Source organism: Mauremys reevesii, linkage group 13, assembly GCF_016161935.1.
Source record: "Mauremys reevesii isolate NIE-2019 linkage group 13, ASM1616193v1, whole genome shotgun sequence".
Classification (NCBI taxonomy): domain Eukaryota; kingdom Metazoa; phylum Chordata; order Testudines; family Geoemydidae; genus Mauremys; species Mauremys reevesii.
Window position 1 is genome coordinate 12,634,531 of NC_052635.1, and position 21,879 is coordinate 12,656,409.

The following is a 21,879-nucleotide window of genomic DNA, read 5'->3' on the forward strand; positions in this document are numbered from 1 at the left end:
CAGGGCTCAGGAAAGGAATCCCCCTTACAAAAGCAAATGTCTTTATTGTGTGTTAGGCTGAGTTCCAGCCCGCAGGGCCCTTGAGCCGCGGCCACCCTGCCCTGCACGGGCCCCGCGGGGGCAGCAGCCACTCTGGGGCCCGTCCTTCGCGTGGGAGGGAAGGGGTTAATCGCGCCAGGTCACCTCCACTTCGTCTGTCCGGTACCTGTGGGGAGAAGAGAGTCAGGGGGCTGGGGGCTGGCCCATGGCTGGTGCCTCCCCCCTCGCTCCCCCCTCCTCTACCTCTGCGTGATCCATGAATCCTCCAGCTGCGTCACCTGCCCCGTGCGGAACATCTCCCAGCCGGCCTGCGCGATCATGGCCCCGTTGTCAATGCAGAACCTGGGGACGGGGGGCAGATGAGACCTCCTGCAGGCAGCGCGGCATGGGGACTAGTGGTTAGAGCGGGAGGGGGCTGGGAACCAGGACTCCTGGGTTCTGTCCCTGGCTCTGGAAGGGGAGTAGGGTCTAATGGTTAAAGAGGAGAGGTGGGGGGTTGGGAGCCAGGACTCCTGGGTTCTCTCCTGGCTCCGGCATAGGGCCAATGCCCTAAAGCACCATAGCCCAGAATCTCCCAGGGGAATCCAAGAGCTACTGTCTGGAGGGATAATCCCACCGCTCCCACCAAGCTAAGGCGGGCTGAGGGGCTGCTGGGTCCCCAGCTCCACAGGGCAAGCTGGCGGGAGTCGGTACCTCTCATCCGTAGCAAACAGCTTGGCTCCCCTCTCCGCACACATGATCCGCATCATCTCCTGCAGCCGCAGGTTACCTGGGGGAGGGGCAGGATTAGAGCTGGGGGGGGCCAGGCTGGTGACACCTGGGGAGGGGAAGGTTTCAAGCGGAGACCCCAGTCACAGGACACAAGTGACACGAGCTGTGATGGCCTCAGCTGAGCCCAGGCACTAGCCCCAGGCTGCGCCTGCCAGGTGTGAAGGGGAGAGCCCAGCGAGCCCCGGCCCTAGGGCAGCGACCCCGGGGGGAGGGAGGCAGGGGGCGAGTGGGGAAGCAGGGGGGGCTAAGTATGGGGACCGGGGGGGAGGCAGGGTTCCCATGCAGTGACCCCCCCCCCCCCCCATGGTCCCGGCACGTACAGCCAACACCGCCCACGACGAGAGCCTCCTGCGAGCCGCAGTGCGCCATGGCCCGCTCCGTGATCTCCACCAGCATCGCGAAGAGCGTCTCCTGGGGGGGCAGTGCAGCTAGGACAGTGCCGCTCGCTCCCGACCCGCTGCCCCCCCCCAGCGCTCCTCGCTTCTGCGGCCCCCCCGGCACGCCTCACTCCCGACCCGCAGCCCCCACCCCCCTTGCCCCTCCTCACTCCCTCCCCACAGCTCCCACAGTGCCCTGAGCTGGGCCGTTCCTCACCTGGAGAGAGAAGCAGAGATCCTCCGGGGTGCACTCTCCTGATGCCAGCATCTTGTGAGCCACCTCCTACAGGGCAGAGAGGGGGTTCAGGGTGCCCGGTTCCCGCCCGGCTTAGGGAGGGGAGTGGGGGCTAGTGGGCAGAGCAGGGGCTGGGAGCCAGGACCTCTGGGTTCCTCACCTCTATGTGGGACAGGATCCCGGAGAAGGAGACATCCATTCCCTTCACTGTGTAGGGCAGCTCCACCAGCTTCTGTCCCCTGGGGGTGTGGGGGGAGGAGACTTTGTTAGACCCTCCCAGAGCCAGGGGTCTAACCCCAGAGTCCTGCCCCCAGCCCTGCTCCAGCCCCCTGGACCCCAGGCCCCTCCCGGAGCTGGTACCACTCACTTCTTCGCCATCTGTTCGATGTTATAGCCAGGGCTGGGGTCATTGGATATCTAGGAGGAAGAGACACCAAAGGGGGGTAAGGCTGGATGTGGGGGTACCAGAAGGCCCCATCCCAACCTCCGAGCCCCCCAGGCCCCACGGTGACCCCCCCCACACACACACACTTTGCTTTGGTCCGTTCGGGGGGGGACGGGGGGAAATGGGACGACTTGAAGACACCAGCTCCTTTCAGGCCAAAACCTTTCCTGCAGCGAGGCTCAGGGCAGGGGGATTCAGGTGAAATCGGTCCCCCCAGTTCTGAGCTACAGAGAGGGGAACAAAGCCTGGGGCTCCTTTGCCAAACCTCCATATTGATTTCCTGCTAAATCTCACAATCATTTTCCGATTCACTTGCAAAGAAACAAGGAAATTCCAGGCCAAGAACCTCAGTGAGTGCTGAAGATTCCCACAGCCTGCACCTGGCTTTTAAAAGCAGAAAACTGAATGCCAAAAATCTGAGATTAATGTTAAAATGAATGCAAATCTCCAACTAAGTGAGCGCAGATTCTTTGACAAAAGTATCTAATTTTATGCTGGCTTTAGTTGGAAATGTTTGACTGTAAAGTTACCATTAACCTTAGATTTCGGCATTTAATTTCCGCAATTTCAGGGAGAAGGAGAACAAACGTTACTGTTTTCTTTAAAAAGCAAGCAAATTCCATGCCAGAAAACCTCATCTTCCGTTGCTCCTGCCACAAGGAAGAAAAGGATTTTACAAGAAATCCAGGCAATTGGGTGTGAGGTTTTTTAAAAATGGAAGGCTATAGAATGTTTGTGATAGAGATTGATTTCAAGTCTTATATAAAGCAAGTTATATGCTAAATATCGTCTGATCTTGTACAGTATTCTTGGATTATAAAGAGAATAAAATTGTGAGTTTGTTTAAAAAGTAACCAAACTAAGAAAATTTGTCTGTCCTTGGGGGAAAAAAGCAAGGAAATTCCACTCCAAAAAACTTAGGTTACGTTTAAAATTGCACTGAGTATTTTTCGACGAGCGTGTGCATAAAACCAACACTAATCTGGAATCCCCTTGCGTTTAAAATGAAAACTTCACCCCAAACACACCAGAACTTGGAGTCATGTGACTTAAAATTTTGAGGCGACATTTCTCCAATGTTGCTGTCGCTAAATGTTGCTAGTGAAGGAACCAGGGGGATTGGGGAAGATTTCTTTTAGGGCTGACACCTTATTTTAAAAAGCAAGGAAATTAAATACCAAAAAACTTGTTAATGTTGAAGTGCCACAATCAGGTAACGGACAAACTCTGGGTGACTCACTTAATGGGAATAGAACCCAGAAGTCCTGACTCCCAGTCATTCCCCCCCTCCCCCACTGTCTCTAACCACTAGACCCCACTCCCACCCCCAGAGCCAGGGATAGAACCCAGGAGTCCTGACTCCCAACCCTCTGGCTCCCCACTGCCCTTTCACCTTGAGCACACGGGCGAAGCGGTCCAGGCAGTTGCCCACAGCGATGTCGATGGTCTCCCCGAAGATGCGATACCGGCGCTCCGAGTACGCGATGACCTGGGCAAGAGAAGCAGAGTGGGGGGGGGGATGTACAGGGCTGCTGGGATCTCCTGGGTGGGGGCCTAGTGTGGTGCTGGGGAGGGAGGAGGGGAAGCATCAGCCCTACCTGGGTGTTGCCCCCGCTGACGTACAGCACGGTGGGGTTCTGGGCGCCCGTGATCAGCCGGCCCATCTCAATGTGGCCCACGCAATGATTGACACCCAGCAGGGGCTTGTTCCAGAGCTGGGCCAACGTCCGGGCCACCACGGCCACTGTCACCAGTGGGGCGCCCATGCCAGGGCCTGCAGGGAGAGTGCAGGGTCAGCACGGGGCCTTGGGGGTCCCCACACCCCCACTCGCCCCGGGCGCAGGGCCCGCCCAAGCCTCCCCACTCACCCCGGGCACAGGGCCCGCCCCCTCACCCTGTGTGTAGGCTCCACCCCACTCACCCTTGGTGTAGGCCACGCAGTCCACATCTGCGGGCTCCAGCCCTGCCTCCTGCAGAGCCTCCCGCAGCACGGCCAGCACACAGCCCCGGTGGTGCCTCGCTGTCTGCCCTGGCAGGAACCCTGCCCCAGAGAGACAGCATCAGGGGGTGGGGCCGGCAAGGACCAAATGCGGGGGTGGGTGGGTGGGGGAATAAAAGGGATCGGATGTGGGGGGCCTGGAGGAGGGAACCAGACTCATCCTGGCCCAGAGCGGTGGGGAAAGGGGACGTGTGTTTGGGGGGAGGAGGAGATCAGGAAGCCTGGATTCACCCTGGCTTGGCGAGGGGGCTGGATGAGGGGCCAGACTCAGAGAGTAGAGAGAACCCGGGGGGGAGGATGGGGAGCTTTGGGGAGGGGGGTCCCAGAGAGAATCCTGGCAGGGTTTGGGACAGGGAGGCCCGGGGGGAGAGTGTCCAGGGGGAGGAGGGTGTTCTGGGGGGGAAGCGGGTGCCAGGGCAGGGGGGCAGATGGATGAAGGATGGAGGACTGGGTAAGGACAGGGGGTCCTGGTGGGGATCCCTGCAGGGCCTGGGATGGGGAGGCCTGGGGGAGTGCAGGGGAGATGGGGATCGGGGAGAGGCTGGGGGGATCCCAGGGCAGAGGGGGAGATGGGTGAGGATGGGGAGGCCTGGCAACAGGTCCCAGGGCAGGGGCGGGGCGCAGGGGCGATGGGGGTGCGTCTGGAGGGGCATATGGAGGAGGAAGGGATAAGGACAGAAGGGGACGGGGGAGGGGCCCGACGGGGGGGTAGGGGCTGGGGCGGACGGGGACTGGTGAGGGGTCCCGGGCACTGTGGGTGGACGAAGGGGATGAGTAAGGACGGGATGGGCCTGGGGCAGGGTAGGGGCACAGGGGCTGGGTGGACAGTGGGTCCCTGGGGGGGGTAAGGGGAGGGCTAACGTTGGCGGGGCCCGGCCGGGGGTCCCTGGGCGGGGTAGAGGGATGGGGGCAGACGGAGGAGGAATGGGGCGGACGGGGTGGGGAGGGGTCCCGGGCACAAGGGGGCAGACAGGGGGCCCAGTCTGGGGTGAATGGGCGGGATGGGGCGGGGTAGGGATGGGTAAGGACGGGGGCAGGAAGGGGATGGACGGGGATGGCGGCGGACGGGGGATGGGGCGAGGCAGGGGCGGGAGCAGACGGAGGTGGAAGGGGGCCCGGGATGGAGTGGCCAGGGCGGGTAGGGGATGGGGAGGCGGGGGTCCGGGATGGGGCAGGGGGCAGACGGAGACGGACGGGGTCCCGGAGGCGGGGGCCCGGGATGGGGAAGCTGTGGGCGGGGTAGGGGTTGGGGGCCCGGGAGGGGGCGGGGCGGATGGCGGGGGTCCGGAATGGGGCGGGGGCAGACGGAGGCGGACGAGGGGCCCGGGGGGGGCAGGGGCGGATGGCGGGGGCCGGGATGGGGAAGCTGTGGGCGGGGTAGGGGGGGGGGCCCGGGAGGGGGGGGCGGATGGCGGGGGTCCGGAATGGGGCGGGGGCAGACGGAGGCGGACGAGGGGGCCCGGGGCAGACGGAGACGGACGAGGGGCCGGGGACCGGGAGGGGGTTGGGGACCCGGGAGGGGGTGGGGGCAGACGGAGGCGGACGGGGTCCCGGAGGGGGCGGATGGCGGGGAAGCTGGGGCGGGTTAGGGGTTGGGGGCCGGGCGGGGCGGATGACGGCGGGGGCCGGGATGGGGCAGGGCTGGGGTTGGGGGTCCGGGATAGGGGAAGCTGGGGCGGGTTAGGGGTTGGGGGCCCGGGAGGAGGCGGATGGCGGCAGGAGGGGCCCGGGATGGGGCGGGGCAGGGGTTGGGGGCCAGGATGGGGAAGCTGGGGCAGGTTAGGGGTTGGGGCCCGGGCGGTGTCCCGGGATGGGGGCGGATGGCGGGGGCCGGGATGGGGGAAGCTGGGGCGGGTTAGGGGTTGGGGGCCCGGGCGGGGGCGGATGGCGGGCGGGGTGTCCCGGGATGGGGGCGGGGGCGGATGGCGGGCGGGGGTCCCGGGGCGGGGGTTGGGGGGCGGGAGGGGGCGGGGCGGATGGCGGCGGGGCCCGGGATGGGGAAGCTGTGGGCGGGTTAGGGGTTGGGGGCCCGGGCGGGGGCGGATGGCGGCGGCGGGGGGCCCGGCTCACCCTGGCCCGGCGCGGGCACGAAGGTCCGGCGGGGGTTGCTCAGCACCCGCCCGTCCCGCACCAGCCCCGCCCCCACCTTGTTGGCGCTGCCTTCCAGCCCCAGCACCGTCACCGCGCGCATGGCCGGGCAGCCCGGGGCCTCCCGCTCCCGCCTCAGAGCGGAGCCCCGCCCCTCGCGCGGCACGTGACACCGGAGCGCTGTGGCCACGCCCACTCCTGCCCCCGCGTGACACCGCAGGGCCTAGTCCCTCCCTGCGCACGTGACACGGGAGCCCCGCCCATTCCCGTCCCCCTCAGTCCCCTGCGGCCCCAGGCCTCCGGCACGTGACAGCGCGACGCTCTAGCCCCGCCCCTCCCCCGGCACGTGACCCTGCCGCACGTGTCCCGATCGGGCTCTGCTGCGCTTTGTTCCCGGACGGGCCGTGGGGCGCGCGGGGCTCGGAGCGGGGCCTGGTTGGCCGGGAGCCGGGCGGTGAGAGGCGGAGGGGGCTGAGTGCGCGGGAGCGCTGCGACTGGCCCGGCAGGTGGGTGTTTATTGTACCCGGAGCTCTGTGATTGGCCAGGGAGCGGGGGGGGGGTTATTGTACCCGGAGCTCTGTGATTGGCCAGGGAGCGAGGGGTTATTGTACCCGGAGCTCTGTGATTGGCCAGGGAGCGGGGGGGGGTTATTGTACCCGGAGCTCTGTGATTGGCCAGGGAGCGGGGGGTTATTGTACACGGAGCTCTGTGATTGGCCAAGGAGCGGGTGACTAATGCAAGAAGGTTTGTGATTGGCTGGGGAGCGGGAATGGGCACTTGGCCCATCCTCCCTGGTTCTGTGGAGTGCTGGGTACTGATTGCCCTGTGTCCGCCCGCTCCCCCCCCCACAGGATCCTGCGACTCGTGGCTCGGCGGTGTCGGCTCCTCAGTGCAGGGCCCAGCTGGTGGCGGGAGATGCCCAAACGGGGGAAGAAGGCAGAGGATGTGGACAGCGCGGACGAGTTCGAGGCCCCAGGTAACCGTGGCCCCGCGGCACAGCAACCCCTCCCCGCTCCCCGCAGCACGGTGCCCCCTCCCCGCTCCCCGCGGCACGGCGCCGACTCCCCGCTCCCCACGGCACGGCGCCCCCTCCCCGCTCCCCGCGGCACGGCGCCGCCTCCCGCTCCCGCGCACGGCGCCGCCTCCCGCTCCGCGGCACGGCGCCCCCTCCCTGCTCCCCGCGGCACGGCGCCCCCTCCCTGCTCCCCGCGGCATGGCGCCGCCTCCCCGCAGCACGGTGCCCCCTCCCTGCTCCCCGCGTGGCACAGCAACCCCTCCCTGCTCCCCGTGGCACGGCGCCATGGCGCGCCCAGTGATGAGCTGCCAAAATATTAACAACCGGTTCCCTCCTCCTCACCCCATGAGGGGGTCGTGCCCTCCCGCCCCCCGGGACTCCTGCCCCGCCCCCCAGGACCCCTGCCCCATCCACCCCCCTTCCCTGTCCCCTAACTGCCCCCTGCTGCCCCATCCAATCTCTCCTCTGATTCCTGATGGCCCCCGGGACCCCTGCCCCATCCTACCCCCCCTTCTCTCTGTCCCCACTGCCCCTGGAACCCCTGCCCCTGACTGCCTCCCACCGCCCCATCCAACCCCTGGTCCTTCCTGACTGCCCCCTAGGACCCGTGCCCCCAATCAATTCCCCTGGTCCCTGCCCGCGGACTGCCCCCAGTCCCGACCCTAATCCACCCCCCCCGCCCTCTATCCAACACCCTCTCCCTGCTCCCTGCCCCCCTTACTGCGCTGCCTGGAGATGGGGGCCGTGCCACCCAGAGTCGGGGCTGGGAGCCGCGGGTGCTGGGCTGGAGTTGGGGGCCGGGCCAGAGCCGCGGGCCAGCCCGAAATCGGGGGCCGACCTGCAGTCGGGACTGGGGGCCAGCCCAGAGCTGGGGGCCGGCCCAGAGCCGCGCCGGCCAGCCGGAGTCGGGGGCCGGGGCTGGGGCCAGACGCGTGGTGCCTAGAGCCCTCCTTGTGCCTCCCCGCCCCAGCTCACCTGCAGGAAGCTGCCTTCCTTCTCAGCCCAGCCCGGCTTCCTGCGCTAACAGCTGATTGGCAGGAAGCTGGGAGGGGGAGCCTTCGGAGGAGGAGGCAGAGCTGGAGCCAGGTGAGCTGGGGTCGGGGGCAGGGAGCTGCTGGAGCTTTTGTTAAATTTAAAAGCCCTTTACAACCGGTGCTAAAAGGGATTCTAAATTTAACAACCGGTTCCTGCGAACCGGTGCGAACCGGCAGCAGCTCACCACTGGGCGCGCCCCATCATTTCTTGTGCATCATGCTAGGAGGGCTGGATGGTCCTTTGGTTTGACCCCGTAGGGCCAGTCTTACGTTCTTGGCACCCCCCCCAGTCACGTCCCAGTTTCGTTCTCTCTCCCCCTCCACAGAGCCCGAGGCAAAGAAGAGCAAGAAGGGGGCAGCCAAGGGCCCCAAGGAGAAGATCGCAGAGGGCCCCATCCTGTACCAGGATCCACCCAACAAGCTCACCTCCCCCGGTGGGCAGAAGTACACCCTGAAGGTCACGTCGTGGAATGTGGATGGGCTCCGGGCCTGGGTCAAGAAGAAGGGGCTGGAGGTAGGAGTGGCTCTCCCAGGCGCTGGGCTCTGCCAGTCTTCGCTGGGCTAGGCATCTCCTCCCCAGTTCGGACCACCCGGGTTGGGGCCCTGGTCTACAGTGGGGAGTACCAGGGTGCCGGGGGCTAAGGCCACCCCGTCCCTGCAGATCCTAATGACTACAGCTAGAGAGCTTACAGCAGGGGGGGGCTGGGAGCCAGGACTCCTGGGTTCTATCCCAGCAAGGGGAGGGGGGTCTAGTGGGTTATAGCAGTGGGGCTGGGAGCCAGGACTTCTGGGTTCTCTCTCTGGCTCTGCCATTGACCTGCTAGGTGACCGTGGGCCAGTCCCTTCCCCTTCTTGTGCATCGGTTTCCCCACCTTTGCAGTGGGGATAAGGATCCTGACCTCCTTTGAGCTCTGCTGAGAAATGCTCTAGCCGAGTTAGGGATTGGGGTTTTTCCCTGCAGAAAAAATTTTCCGGGGTGGGGGTGGATTTTGCAGTGAATTTCATGGGTCAAATTTTCCACCTGGAGTTTGGATTCCCACATTCACAATTTGGGGATTTTTTGCAAATCCAGAAATTTGGGATTTTTAGATTTATTCCATTTTCCTCTCCTGCTCTGTGCCTCCAAGTTGAGCACAGTGAACAACGGCAGGGCTGTGGGAACGTGGACGTGCACTGGAAAAGTCACCCAGTGTCAGAGATACAGAGCTTCTCAGTGGCCCCTCCCGCTCTGCTGCCGCCCCGGACTCCTAGGGCCCTTCGGCACTCACTAACTCTTCTCCAAAGTCAGAGACGTCTGGGGACGTCCTAGAATAGGAGGAAAACAGGCCATTTGAATCCTAGGCATCCTGTCTCTGTTACATTTCCATCAGTAAATGGGGATTGGGGCCGGAGGGGGTGGGAGGTCCTAAATCGCCAAACACGTTTGCTTTTCCTAACACAGAATGAAATTTTAACTCAAAATTGACATTTGTCATCCCCCAAATCCCGCTGGACAGGGGGGAAATGTTGCAGCTGTAAAAGCTGAAACGGTTAACGTGGGTTCAGGAATGGCTGATTCCCTTGAGCTTGGTCCACAGCCAGATTTGTACCTGGTTTGGTTCCAGTGGGATCGTTAAAATGGGTCTGAAGTCTGGGACGGGTTTAGGGGTGAGGACGGAGAAGCAGCTGGGTAGGAGCTCGCAGGACTTTGCTGGGGCCTGCATACGACTCCGGGATGTAGAAACAGACGAATCTGGAGTAGCTGCCGAGGTTCTTTTACTTCTGGGAGCTGAAGCTTGACGAATGCAGCCTGGCCATAAGGGGGACATTTTTAATAATGAAGGTGACTATTTGGAACAATGTGCCAAGGGTCGTGGTGGATTCTCCATTCCTGGCAGTTTTGAACAGCTCTGTGCTAGGAATTGTTGCAGGGCGGTTCTCCAGCCTGTGCTATCCAAGCGGTCGGACGAAACGATTCCCCTTTGGATCTGGGACTGTCCGTAGTGTGGAAGCAGTTTTACTGGTCTCAAAGTGCTGTTGCTGGTCTGGCTGGTCCCCAGCAAGCAGCGCCGGAGATCCACAGCCAGGGGCAGGGAGGACGCATGTGCTCCGAGGGAAGGGATAAACCGGAGGGAAGTGGGGTGAAGCTGGGGGGCAGGATACCTGGGTTCTCTTCCTCATCCTATGAGGTTCCCAGAGAAAGGGGTCTGGGGGGTTCCTGAGAAGGGGGCGGGGCAGTAGCAGAGTTAGAGAGCAGTGAGGCACCTGTGATATCATGCGGTACCCAAGGGATGGACCCCAGGAATCCTGGCTCTCATGCCCACCCCCCCACAACCATTAGCCCCACTCCTCTCCCAAGGCTGGAGAGGGACCCCAGGTCTCCAGGCTCCCAGCCCCGCTGACCCCGCTCTCCCCACACAGTGGGTGCGTGAGGAGGACCCCGACGTGCTGTGCCTGCAGGAGACCAAGTGTGCAGAGAAGCTGCTGCCCCCCGAGATGCGGGAGATGCCCGAGTACCCCCACAAGTACTGGGCCTGCGCCGGCGCCAAGGAGGGCTACAGTGGGGTGGCTCTGCTCTGCAAGACTGAGCCGCTCAGCATCACCTACGGCATCGGTAGGGACCTGCCCCCTCCCCCAGCCTCCCTGCCCACTGTGCCCCCTACCAACCTCTGCCAGGCCCCCTGCGCCCCCTACAGCCTCCGCCAGGCCCTCTGGCCTTTCCCGTGGCCCATGCATCCCCCCACACCCGTGGCCTCTCCCCTTTGCCCTCTGACATGTGCCCCGTGTCTCCCGGCAGGTGAGGAGGAGCACGACCAGGAGGGCCGGGTGATCACGGCCGAGTTCCCCTCGCACTTCGTGGTGACGGCCTACGTGCCCAACGCGGGCCGGGGGCTGGTGCGGCTGGAGTACCGCCAGCGCTGGGATGCTGCCTTCCGGGCCTACCTGCGGGGGCTGGATGCTCGCAAGCCCCTGGTGGTGTGCGGGGACCTCAACGTGGCCCACGCGGAGATCGACCTGAAGAACCCCAAGGGCAACAAGAAGTCGGCGGGTTTCACGCCTGAGGAGCGCCAGGGCTTTGGGGAGCTGCTGGCGGCCGGCTTCACTGACACCTTCCGCCACCTCTACCCCACGACGCCCCACGCCTACACCTTCTGGACGTACATGATGAACGCTCGCGCCAAGAACGTGGGCTGGCGCCTCGACTACTTCCTGCTCTCGACACGCCTGCTGGGGGCGCTGTGCGACAGCAAGATCCGCTCCCAGGCCATGGGCAGCGACCACTGCCCCATCACTCTCTACGTGGCCCTGTGAGCGGGGTGGGGGTGGGGGGCCATACAGCCCGATATGGTCCCAACACCCCTGTATGGCCCTGGGAGGGGGCAGAAATACAGCCTGATATGGTCCCAACACCCCTGTACAGCCCTGGGAGCGGGGCGGGGGTGGGGGGGCCGTACAGCCCGATATGGTCCCAACACCCCTGTATGGCCCTGGGAGCGGGAGGCATACAGCCCAATATGGTCCCAACACCCCTGTACGGCCCTGGGAGTGGGGTGGCGGGGGGCATACAGCCCAATATGGTCCCAACACCCCTGTATGGCCCTGGGAGCGGGGTGGCGGGGGGCATACAGCCCAATATGGTCCCAACACCCCTGTACGGCCCTGGGAGTGGGGTGGCCTATGCAGCCTGCTATGATGGGGGTGGTTGGGCCATACGGCCTGATATGGTCCTTGTGGCCCTATATGGCTCTGCGTGGGGGAGGCCATACAGTGTGATATGGCCTGAACACTCCTGTATAGCCCTGTGAGCAAGGGTTGGGGCCATACAGCTAGGTATGGGCTCAACACCCTCTCTCTAGCTGTGGGAGTGGCCCATACACCTCTGTATGGCCCTGCATGAGGTGGGGAGATCCCTATGGCCCTGCCCCCTCTCTCTGTAGTCCTGTGAGCAGGGTGGCCCGTACACTCCTCTATGGCTTTGTGAGCAAGAGGGGATTGGGCCCATGTGCCCCATATGGCCCTGTGAGGCCAGGGGGAGTAGAGGGAAAGGGCCCCCCACACCATGAGCGGGGGTGACTTTGCCCCCGAATAAGACCTGATTCAACCCCCAATTTGTGGGCCCTGGCCCCTCCCCATCCCAGATACCATGAGCCGCCAAATTCAGCCCGGAACCCCCAAATTCACCCAGTGACACTCCAGTCCCAGACGCCAGGAGCACCCCCCCGCATGAGAAGAGCCCCCCTGGACTAATGTACCCACTAAGGGCCATCCAAGAACCCCCCCCCATATACCAGCCTCCCCTCTTGCTGCCCCCCATCCTAGCCCCCAGAGAATTCCTCACCCCAGGAACTATTTTTTACCTGTAGAATTAAGCTGCTGCCTCACCTTGAGACCAGCCCCCCATTCTCAGTGGGGGGCCACAGAGCTGTGAAGAGCATTGATTAAAGGCTTTGAAAGGAGATGGTGTGTTTCATCTCACGCTGGCGGGGAGTGAGGCGGGGCTGGGAGACATTCACCCTCACGCTGCTCCTTGGCCTTTCAGCTGCGAGTGAAGGGGGGCAGAGATGGACTGGGGTCCCTGCCTGGGAGATCACAGCCCAGAACGGAGGGATCCCTGCAGACACTCAGCTCCCAGTTACAGAAATAATGGCTGGGCAAGGGGGAGCTGCGCTGAGTGTGACGGATGCTGCCTGAGTCTGCAGAGAGCCTGAGCCCATTGGTGGGAGGGGGAGAACTGTCCCCTGCCTCTCAGTGGGACGTTCCATCCCAGCCCCACTGCTCTGGGGGAGCCCCACCAACTCCACGCCTGAAGGGGGGGGTTGGGGTGCAACAAAAGGGCAGAGCCCTCTGGCCCCTGGGGAGGGCATGGACAGGGGTTGCCTTACTCCATCCGCGGCTGTTTCAGCCACACGTGGGCCGAGGAGGAGTTGGGGTCCTACAGAGGGACACCCTCAGGGGGCCCCCACGTCTCCAGCAAAGGGATGGATCCAGCCCCGGCCCGGTGGAGACACCAGTCCACGCACAGGACACTTCTCTCCCATGACTCGTTACATACCCTGCCCCTCCCACCCCCCAGAGCTGGGAGAGAACCCAGGAGTCCTGGCTCCCCGCTATAACTACTAGACCCCACTCCCCTCCCAGAAATCCACATCCAAGGCAGGAGCAGGAGGCTCTAGGGGGTGCCAGCACTCGGGACTGAGCTCCAATCGGCCCCCTAGCTGGATACCTCAGACACCTTCAAGGACCGCCCACCTAGGGGGTGCCAGCCCCATGGCAGGGACTGGCTGGCTTGGGGTGGGGATGGGACATGGGGCCTTTTCCCTCCAGGGGGTACCAGCTCAGATCAGGCCTCACAGTGCGGGCGGGCTGGCCGAGGAGTGTGCCCCCGCCCCCACCCCCCCCCCCATCCGTGGCTGTTCTTTTGCCCCTGTGGTGTAACGAGCTGGTAGGCTCTCAGCCTGGCAACAGACCCAGCCCCCCCCGTCACCGTGGGGCAGAGCGAGGGAGCCAGGCAGGTGGGTGGCATGTGGAATCTCTTTATTTACAGTCAGGGTGTCCATCAGGCCAGCCCTCCCCAGGCTGGGCCAGACACACCGGATTAAAGTAGCGCTGCACAGGGTGGGGTGGGGAGGGGGAAGGAGCCTGGGGCTGGATTTAAATAGCTATGTACAGGGGAGGGGTCCGTATGTACAAGCCAGAGCAGCGAGGAGCCCCAGCAAAGGGGATGAACCCGTCCCACCCCGCAAAGATCCCTGAAGAACCAAGGCCGGAGATGTTCCGTTCTCCCTCCCCGAGCGGGAGGCCAGCACCAGGCGCCCCTCATCACCAGCCCTCTGGGGAGCTCCCCCTGGTCCCCTGCAGCCCCCTGGGGGTCCTCAAACCACACCCCCGAGGAGGCAGGGCCCAGCCAAGAGGCGTGTCGAGAGGGGACTGAGTTAGTATCACACACCCCATGCAGCAATGGGGGCAGCGCTCTGCTCCCCAGGCTGCAGCCATCAGCCCAAGGGGGGGGTGAGGGGCTGGATGGGAAGGGGTGGCCCTGGGGGGGGGGGGAGCTCACAGGCATGCTGGGAAGGCTCAGGGCCCCCATGCAAGGGGGCTATTACCCATTGGCTCCCCACCCCCAGGAATGTGCAAAGAACCAGAGCAGCCGGGCGGGGAGGTGGGGGGGGGAAGAGAGCAAACCCAGAGCAGCTTCCCCCCGGGCAGCAGAGACAGCACCCCCAGCTGCCCCTGCCGGGGGGAGGATTGGGATTGGGACAGGGGCTGCCCCCCCCCCAGCTCCCCCACCCAAATAAAAGTTACCTTTGGTCCCTAAACAGAGCAGGGGCACAGGCCTGTCCCCTCTAGGCAGCCCTGGCTCACATCCAGCCCCAGGGTGGACACTGGCTGGCTCGGGGGGGGGCAGGGAAAGGGGCCCAGGGTCTGTCCCCTCTGGGAGGCGCCGGCTCCCACCTAGCCCCAGGGCAGGGACTGGCTGGGTCAGTGAGAAGGGAACGGGACATGGGGTCTGTCCCCTCTAGGAGGCGCCGGCTCCCACCTGGCCCCAGGGCAGGGACAGGCTGGGTCAGTGAGAAGGGAACGGGACATGGGGTCTGTCCCCTCTAGGAGGCGCCGGCTCCCACCTGGCCCCAGGGCAGGGACAGGCTGGGTCAGTGAGGAAGGGAACGGGACATGGGGTCTGTCCCCTCTAGGAGGCGCCAGCTCCGATGTGGCCCCAGGGCAGGGACAGGCCGGCTTGGGAGGCGGGGGGCATGGCTGACAGAGCACAGATCAGTGGGGTGAATGGTGGTCTAAGAGGTGACCCCATCATGAAGCAGCAGTGAGCTGAATCCTTCTCATCCCCCGGTGTCAGCTCCCCTCCCCAGCGGGTCCCACCCCCCCAGAATGTACTCAATGCCCCCCCACTGTGGGGCCACCTCCCACGCCACTTCCCTGCAGACCAAGGAGGTGCTGGGCATGGCAGTGCCCCCATCAGGACGGATGTGGGACGCTCAGTGACTAAGCGGCCACCTCATCCTGGGCACTGGGTTGCCGCTCTGTCAGCCAGGGTCCCTTGGGTGCAGAGGGTGTTGTGGAGAGGGGAGGAGGTTCCAGCTCCAGTGTCCCCTGGGTGCGGGGGGTTTCCGGGGTGGTGGGTCCCAGGTCCATCGTCCAGTGTCCCTTGGGAGGGGATGGTGGGTCCCAACTCCATTGTCCAGGGTCCCTTGGGTGCATGGGGTCTCAAGGGTGGTGAGTCCCGTCTCCATTGTCCAGTGTCCCTTGGGTGGAGGGGTCCTAGCTCTGTCATCCAGTGTCCCTTGAGTGCGTGGGGTTTCTGGGGTGGTGGGTCCCAGCTCCATCGTCCGGTGTCCCTTGAGCGCGTGGGGTCTCCGGGGTGGTGGGTCCCAGCTCCATCGTTCAGTGTCCCTTGGGTGGGGGGGTCCTAGCTCCGTCATCCAGTGTCCCTTGGGTGCGTGGGGTTTCTGGGGTGGTGGGTCCCAGCTCTATCGTCCAGTGTCCTTTGGGTGTGTGGGGTCTCTGGGGTGGTGGGTCCCAGCTCCATCATCCAGTCTCCCTTGGGGAGGGGAGCGGGGGTGTCCTCTCTCTGTCACCCAGTGTCCCTTGGCTGGGTGGGTTCCCGGTCTCCTGGGTGGTGGGTCCCAGCCAAGCCACTGGAATCCAGCTCCCTCTCGGGTTGGTCCAGACAGAACTACCAGAGTTCAGCTGCCCTCTTGGGCTGGCGGGCCCCTTGCCCTTGAGACCACCGCAGCCGCCGCCATTGGTCCCGTCCCGTGGGGGTCTCCTGCTCAGGCTCCGGCAGGATGGGAGGGGAGCAGGAGCAAGGCGAGAGGCACAGGAGCGGACCAGGGGGCTGGGCAGGAGCTGGCTGATCCGCGCGGCAGGGGCGGCTCAGGAGAAGTTCTGGACGGGGTGGCTGACTCGCATGCAGGCCCAGTACATGGCCCGGCCCAGACACAGCACGGCCAGCAGAATGATCAGCGCCCAGGAGGCGTAGATCCCGCCGTACCGCCGGGCGTGCCTCCATGTGCCAAACTGCGCGGAGAGAGACAGCAGGGTCAGGACTCCTGGGTTCCAGCCCGGCTCTGCGCGGGGAGGGGGGGCTAATGGTTGCGGGGGGAGGGGTTTGGAATCAGGACTCCTGGGTTCTATGTCCAACAGGCCCCTCCCCACTCAATGCCCCCTTTCTCCCAGGGCAGCACAGAGACTCGGACGCCCTGGGCAGTCTTACGGCTCCATCAGCACAGCCCGCTCCCCTGCCCCGGTCCCACACTCACCGCTAGGCCTGTGGCAGCTACAGCCACTACGACACCCAGGAGGAGGCAGCAGATGCATCTCTTCCAGGGGTACCTGCGCCCGATGGAGGAGCTGGGGGGAGAGAGTCAGAGTCAGACATGGACACCCAGGAGTCCTGGCCCCTGCCCCTGCCCACTAGACCCCATTCCCTTCCCAGAGCCGGGGAGAGAACCCAGGAGTCCTGGCCCCCGACCCCATTCCCCTCCCAGAGCCAGGGAGAGAACCCAGGAGTCCTGGCCCCCTGCCCCCGCCCACTAGACCCCATTCCCTTCCCAGAGCCGGGGAGAGAACCCAGGAGTCCTGGCCCCCGACCCCATTCCCTTCCCAGAGCCGGGGAGAGAACCCAGGAGTCCTGGCCCCCGGCCCCCGCCCACTAGACCCCATTCCCTTCCCAGAGCCAGGGAGAGAACCCAGGAGTCCTGGCCCCCTGCCCCCGCCCACTAGACCCCATTCCCTTCCCAGAGCCGTGGAGAGAACCCAGGAGTCCTGGCCCCCTGCCCCCGCCCACTAGACCCCATTCCCTTCCCAGAGCTGGGGAGAGAACACAGGAGTCCTGGCCCCCTGCCCCCGCCCACTAGACCCCATTCCCTTCCCAGAGCCGAGGAGAGAACCCAGAAGTCCTGGCCCCCTGCCCCCGCCCACTAGACCCCATTCCTCTCCCAGAGCCGGGGAGAGAACCCAGGAGTCCTGCCTCTGAGCTCAACCACTCCCCATGCCCTTAGACCCCACACTTAGGCCTCGCTTTCCCAGCCCCTTCCACTCCTCGGCCTCCCAAGCCCATGAGGGCCGACTCCCACCCCCAGGACCAGGCCTCTCTCTGGCCTGTAGCTGTGGCCCAGGGCAATGGGTCTCGCCGTGGGGAGGGGCAAGAAACTTACACTTTGCGGCAGTGCGGGCAGCGGGCTAAGGTGCGGTCTGTGAACTCTGTCCACTGGGAGAATGAGAACCAGAGAGAAACACACATGGGAAACCCAGCCTCCTGCTCTACCCGCTGCACCCCACGTCCCTCCCCCAGCCAGAACCCAGGAGTCCTGGCTCCCAGCCTCCCGCTCTACCCGCTGCACCCCACTCCCCTCCCCCAGCCAGAACCCAGGAGTCCTGGCTCCCAGCCTCCCGCTCTACCCATTACACCCCACAGCCCTCCCCCAGCCAGAACCCAGGAGTCCTGGCTCCCAGCCTCCCGCTCTACCCGCTGCACCCCACTCCCCTCCCCCAGCCAGAACCCAGGAGTCCTGGCTCCCAGCCTCCTGCTCTACCCATTACACCCCACATCCCTCCCCCAGCCAGAACCCAGGAGTCCTGGCTCCCAGCCTCCCGCTCTACCCGCTGCACCCCACGTCCCTCCCCCAGCCAGAACCCAGGAGTCCTGGCTCCCAGCCTCCCGCTCTACCCGCTGCACCCCACAGCCCTCCCACAGCCAGAACCCAGGAGTCCTGGCTCCCAGCCTCCCGCTCTACCCATTACACCCCACGTCCCTCCCCCAGCCAGAACCCAGGAGTCCTGGCTCCCAGCCTCCCGCTCTACCCATTACACCCCACGTCCCTCCCCCAGCCAGAACCCAGGAGTCCTGGCTCCCAGCCTCCTGCCCTATCCACTATACTCCCCTCCTAGAGCCAAATATAGAACCCAGGAGTCCTGGCTCCCAGCCTCCCCCTATCTCTACTCACAAGACACCACTCCCTTCCCACAGGCAGAACACAGGAGTCCTGGTTCCCAGACCCCCGGCTGAACCCCCCAACACCCCGCACCCCTCCCAGAGCCAGGGACAGAACCCAAGAGTCCTGGCTGCCCCTGCTTACCAGGAAAGTATTCTTGCAGTGCCCACAGATGACCCGCACTCCCACAGGCTGAGGCTCAGGGCTCAGGGGCCCCGGGTGCACCGGGCCCAGGTTAATGATTCTTTTGCTGCAGCAGGGGAGAGAAAGCAACACAGATGAAACTGGAGCCCTGCCCTGTCCTGGGTACCAAGTCCGGCTGTGACCCAGGGACCACTGGTGCCAACTGGCAGGGGGCACAGGGGGTGCCCAGGAGGTTACAGGGATCCCTGGGGTCCGATAGCTGCACACTATAATTCACCACGAGACATCTGCATGGCTGAGAGCGAGGGCGTTGTATCTACAATGCAAGTTGTGTTCCTGAAGCGAAGGCTGGTCGGGCACAGACAAGGTTTCCTCCCACTCAGGAGCCCCGGGAAGCATCACCCAGGCCCGGTGTGCCCTCGGTGCCGTGCCTCCCCTCCCCCCCAGCCCAGGACAGCAGGGGAACCCTCTCCATGGCTCACCAGTAGGGCCGGGGACAGGCGATGCGCTGGGACGTCACCTTGCAGATCAGCAGGCAGTTGCAGGGACATCTCACATACTTCTTCCCTGGGGGAGCGTTCTTGATCGGCTGCAGCAGAGACAAAGAGGAGGCCTGAGCCTGGGGGGTGCTGGAGGCCAGGACACCTGGGTTCTATCCCTGGCTCTGGAGGCAGCACAGCAAGCTCAGACCTTTTGCTCCACTTCCCCTGGTCCCAGCCTTGGGGTCTCCCAGCTCCAGCCAGATCCCAAGGGGATCTTCAGAGCTGAGAATTACCATTCCAGCTCTACAGGGTAACCTTCTTCCGACACCTTCTGCCAGGGGCCAACAAACAACCCCCAAATCCCTCCCATTCCTGGGGGGCCCCTCAGAGGCCCCAGCCAGGCTCGCTGGAAAGACAGAGACAGGCATACGGCAAGGGAAGAGGGTAGAGGGACCTCGTGGGGAGGTTAATGGGGGATCCAGCCCCCCAGGGACAGCCTCAAGATCACCCCAGCCTGGCCCAGCCCCCACGGGGCTCCCAGCTCACCGTGGCCTCGTTGCAGACGCTGCACTTCACCACGTGCTGGTGCATCTTGCCCTCCACGTTGATGAGGCTCTGGCAGACGCGGCAGGTGATCATGGGGGCGCTGCCACTGTCGGGGCTGGCCATGGGGGAGTAGGGCGGGGGGTCCTCGCCGGGCAGCACAGCTGGATGCCCGTCTGGGAACGGTGGGAAGCCTGGGCAAGGGAACCACAGGCTACAGCCACCCATAAGCCAGCCTGTGCTAGGCCCCTTAGCCACGGCCACCTCCCCAAGCTCCTTCCCCAGTCCCAGTGCCACCCTCCAGCCCTCAGCTCAGCAACCCGCAGAGCTCCGCCCAGTTCCCTTAGCCCCGCCCACCAGCCCCTCCCTGACATCTGCAGCCCCCACAGCCCCGCCCACCGATACACCTAACCCCGCCCACCGAGACCCCTGACCCCGCCCCGTAACCTGCAGCCCCCACAGCCCCGCCCACCGAGACCCCTAACCCCGCCCCGTAACCTGCAGGCCCCACAGCCCCGCCCACCGAGACCCCCCCCCCCCCCCCGTAACCAGCAGCCCCCCCCAGCCCCGCCCACCGAGACCCCTAACCCCGCCCCGTAACCTGCAGGCCCCACAGCCCCGCCCACCGAGACCCCTAACCCCGCCCCATAACCTGCAGCCCTCACAGCCCCGCCCACCGAGACCCCTGACCCCGCCCCGTAACCTGCCGCCCCCCACAGCCCCGCCCACCGAGACCCCTAACCCCGCCCCGGAGCCTGCAGCCCTCACAGCCCCGCCCACCGAGACCCCTAACCCCGCCCCTAACCTGCAGCCCCCACAGCCCCGCCCACCGAGACCCCTAACCCCGCCCCTAACCTGCAGCCCTCACAGCCCCGCCCACCGAGACCCCTAACCCCGCCCTGTAACCTGCAGGCCCCACAGCCCCGCCCCCGAGACCCCTAACCCCGCCCCGGAGCCTGCAGCCCCCCACAGCCCCGCCCACCGAGACCCCTAACCCTGCCCCGTAACCTGCAGCCCCCACAGCCCCGCCCACCGAGACCCCTAACCCCGCCCCGTAACCTGCAGCCCCCCACAGCCCCGCCCATACGGCCCCGCCCCTGCGGGGCCCTGGGGCGGGGCCGCTCACCATGGGGCGGGGCCGGCTTCCCTGCCGCGGGGCCCCCGTAGGGTGGGAGCGGCGCGGAGGGCACGAGCCCGCCAGGCCCGGCCAGGGTCCCGCCCGCCCCGGCAGTGCCCGGCTCGCCAAGCTCCGCGGGCAGCAACGGGGAGCGTTCGCCGTCCCCCGACATCGCCGCTTCCCGGCTGCCGTAGCGCCCGTCCCCGGCTTCCCGCAGTGACGTTCTGGGTCACGTGAGGGGGGCGGCCTCCTATTGGCCAAAATGCAACGGGGTAGCCCTCACGCTACCCTAGCGTCACGTGAGCCCATGCCGTCCTCTCATTGACTGGCGGCGGCCACTTCCCCGCACGTGACATCAGTTCTCCCCGCCTATTGGCTGGATTCGTCGCCCTCCTCATGTGACCCGAACTGGGCTCCCTCAATGGCTCGACCAACGGCGCCTTTTCCCACGTGACCTCGGAGGCTTCTCTTACTGGCTGGTCCCCTCAATCAGTCCCACATGATGAAGGCGGAATTCTCTGATTGGCCAATCGCTCAGTCCGTTGAGCGTCATCACTTTCTCGCCTCCTGATTGGCTGGACACAACAACTACCCCTCCCGCGACCCCGCCGGCCCTCGCCGTTGGCGGGCGTCCAACTCGCCCTGTCCATGTGACTTCCCACCAAGCCCCGCCTCCATTGGATGCCCCGCCCCGCCCTCCAGGCGCAGTTGGCTGTTTCCCATGTTAGGGCCATAACCCCTCCCCCAGCGCTGGCCCCTCCCACTGCCTGGCAACGACCTTCCTTATAGCCCCGCCCCCCGCAACCCTCGGGCTGCTTGTCAGGGGGAGGCGGGAACTGGGCCTGTGGGGCGAGACTGAGCGCGCCGAGGGGCGGGGCCATTGCAGGCTCCGCCCCCGATCTCCCAGCCCCGCCGGGGGTTTTCCCGTCCCCCCCCTCGTAAATTTACCCCCCATTTCGCTTCGGGGGAGGCATGTGGCCCCGCCCCCGAGCCCATCTCCCCGCCAGGGGGGCTGCGGGGGGGGGGGGGTCGCTCCAGCGCCGGGAGAGGGCGAACAAGCAGGGGGCGGGGGCGGGGGCGGGGGGTTACAGTTACTCGTGTAAGAGAGAGCCCCGAATCGCGGGAGGTTTGGTCACTCCCCGAGCCGGGGGGCTAGAGTGGGGGTGTCTCTGGCGCGTTGGGGGCTGGATTGGGGTGTCTGGCACTGGGGGCTGGCAGTAGGGAGGCTGGAAAGGGGGTGTCTCTGTGGCGCGTTGGGGGCTGGATTCTGGGGTGTCTGGCTCTGGGGGCTGGCAGTAGGGAGGCTGGAAAGGGGGGTGTCTCTCTGGCGCGTTGGGGGGCTGGATTCGGGGGTGTCTGGCTCTGGGGGGCTGGCAGTAGGGAGGCTGGAAAAGGGGGTGTCTCTGTGGCGCGTTGGGGGGCTGGATTCGGGGTGTCTGGCACTGGGGCTGGCAGTAGGGGCTGGAAAGGGGGTGTCTCTGGCGCGTTGGGGGCTGGATTCGGGGTGTCTCTGACGCCGGGAGTCTGGGTGTAGTGGGGTTGGATTGAGGGGTGTCTCTGGCGCTGGGGCTGGAATGGAGGTATCTCTGGGGATAGGGGCGCTAGATTGGGGGGGGTCTCTGGTGCCGGGGTGTGGGGGTAGGGTGGTGTCTCTGGCATTG

The 21,879-nt window shown here is 65.3% G+C and overlaps 3 protein-coding genes across 3 annotated transcripts; 1 reads left to right on the forward strand and 2 right to left on the reverse strand.

Moving 5' to 3' along the window:
• Window positions 1-24: 24 nt before the first annotated feature.
• LOC120380656 (O-sialoglycoprotein endopeptidase) lies at window positions 25-6,136 on the reverse strand. Its single transcript, XM_039498577.1, has 11 exons — window positions 5,937-6,136; window positions 3,789-3,908; window positions 3,466-3,641; window positions 3,261-3,356; window positions 1,790-1,839; window positions 1,583-1,661; window positions 1,405-1,470; window positions 1,131-1,221; window positions 733-808; window positions 283-381; window positions 25-205 (listed from the first exon to the last, which is right to left on the reverse strand). The coding sequence occupies exons 1-11, from the start codon at window positions 6,055-6,057 to the stop codon at window positions 166-168; spliced, it is 1,014 nt and encodes a 337-aa protein (XP_039354511.1). The 5' UTR covers window positions 6,058-6,136; the 3' UTR covers window positions 25-165.
• A 143-nt stretch (window positions 6,137-6,279) lies between these two features.
• On the forward strand, window positions 6,280-11,357 carry APEX1 (apurinic/apyrimidinic endodeoxyribonuclease 1). The gene is made up of 5 exons (XM_039498964.1): window positions 6,280-6,460; window positions 6,806-6,930; window positions 8,330-8,517; window positions 10,404-10,596; window positions 10,780-11,357. Exons 2-5 carry the CDS (start codon window positions 6,870-6,872, stop codon window positions 11,292-11,294), a joined length of 957 nt encoding a protein of 318 aa, XP_039354898.1. The 5' UTR covers window positions 6,280-6,460; window positions 6,806-6,869; the 3' UTR covers window positions 11,295-11,357.
• A 2,309-nt stretch (window positions 11,358-13,666) lies between these two features.
• PIP4P1 (phosphatidylinositol-4,5-bisphosphate 4-phosphatase 1) lies at window positions 13,667-20,555 on the reverse strand. Its single transcript, XM_039498965.1, has 7 exons — window positions 20,228-20,555; window positions 19,105-19,295; window positions 18,559-18,665; window positions 18,077-18,182; window positions 17,156-17,208; window positions 16,259-16,349; window positions 13,667-16,016 (listed from the first exon to the last, which is right to left on the reverse strand). Exons 1-7 carry the CDS (start codon window positions 20,388-20,390, stop codon window positions 15,873-15,875), a joined length of 855 nt encoding a protein of 284 aa, XP_039354899.1. The 5' UTR covers window positions 20,391-20,555; the 3' UTR covers window positions 13,667-15,872.
• Window positions 20,556-21,879: the final 1,324 nt, after the last annotated feature.

Bases quoted from the DNA above. Each gene is read 5' to 3' on its own strand.
- APEX1 (XM_039498964.1), top strand. From the start codon at position 6,870: ATGCCCAAACGGGGGAAGAAGGCAGAGGATGTGGACAGCGCGGACGAG. The intron at 6,931-8,329 runs GTAACCGTGGCC...CCCCCTCCACAG, and splicing joins GGACGAGTTCGAGGCCCCAG to AGCCCGAGGCAAAGAAGAGC. The intron at 8,518-10,403 runs GTAGGAGTGGCT...CTCCCCACACAG, and splicing joins TCAAGAAGAAGGGGCTGGAG to TGGGTGCGTGAGGAGGACCC.
- PIP4P1 (XM_039498965.1), bottom strand. From the start codon at position 20,390: ATGTCGGGGGACGGCGAACGCTCCCCGTTGCTGCCCGCGGAGCTTGGC. The intron at 18,183-18,558 runs GTGAGCCATGGA...CCCCTGCTGCAG, and splicing joins GCCTGTCCCCGGCCCTACTG to CAAAAGAATCATTAACCTGG. The intron at 16,017-16,258 runs GTGAGTGTGGGA...CTCTCCGCGCAG, and splicing joins TAGCTGCCACAGGCCTAGCG to TTTGGCACATGGAGGCACGC.
- LOC120380656 (XM_039498577.1), bottom strand. From the start codon at position 6,057: ATGCGCGCGGTGACGGTGCTGGGGCTGGAAGGCAGCGCCAACAAGGTG. The intron at 3,357-3,465 runs GTAGGGCTGATG...TCTCTTGCCCAG, and splicing joins TCAGCGGGGGCAACACCCAG to GTCATCGCGTACTCGGAGCG. The intron at 382-732 runs GTACCGACTCCC...CCCCGTCCCCAG, and splicing joins CTGTTTGCTACGGATGAGAG to GTTCTGCATTGACAACGGGG.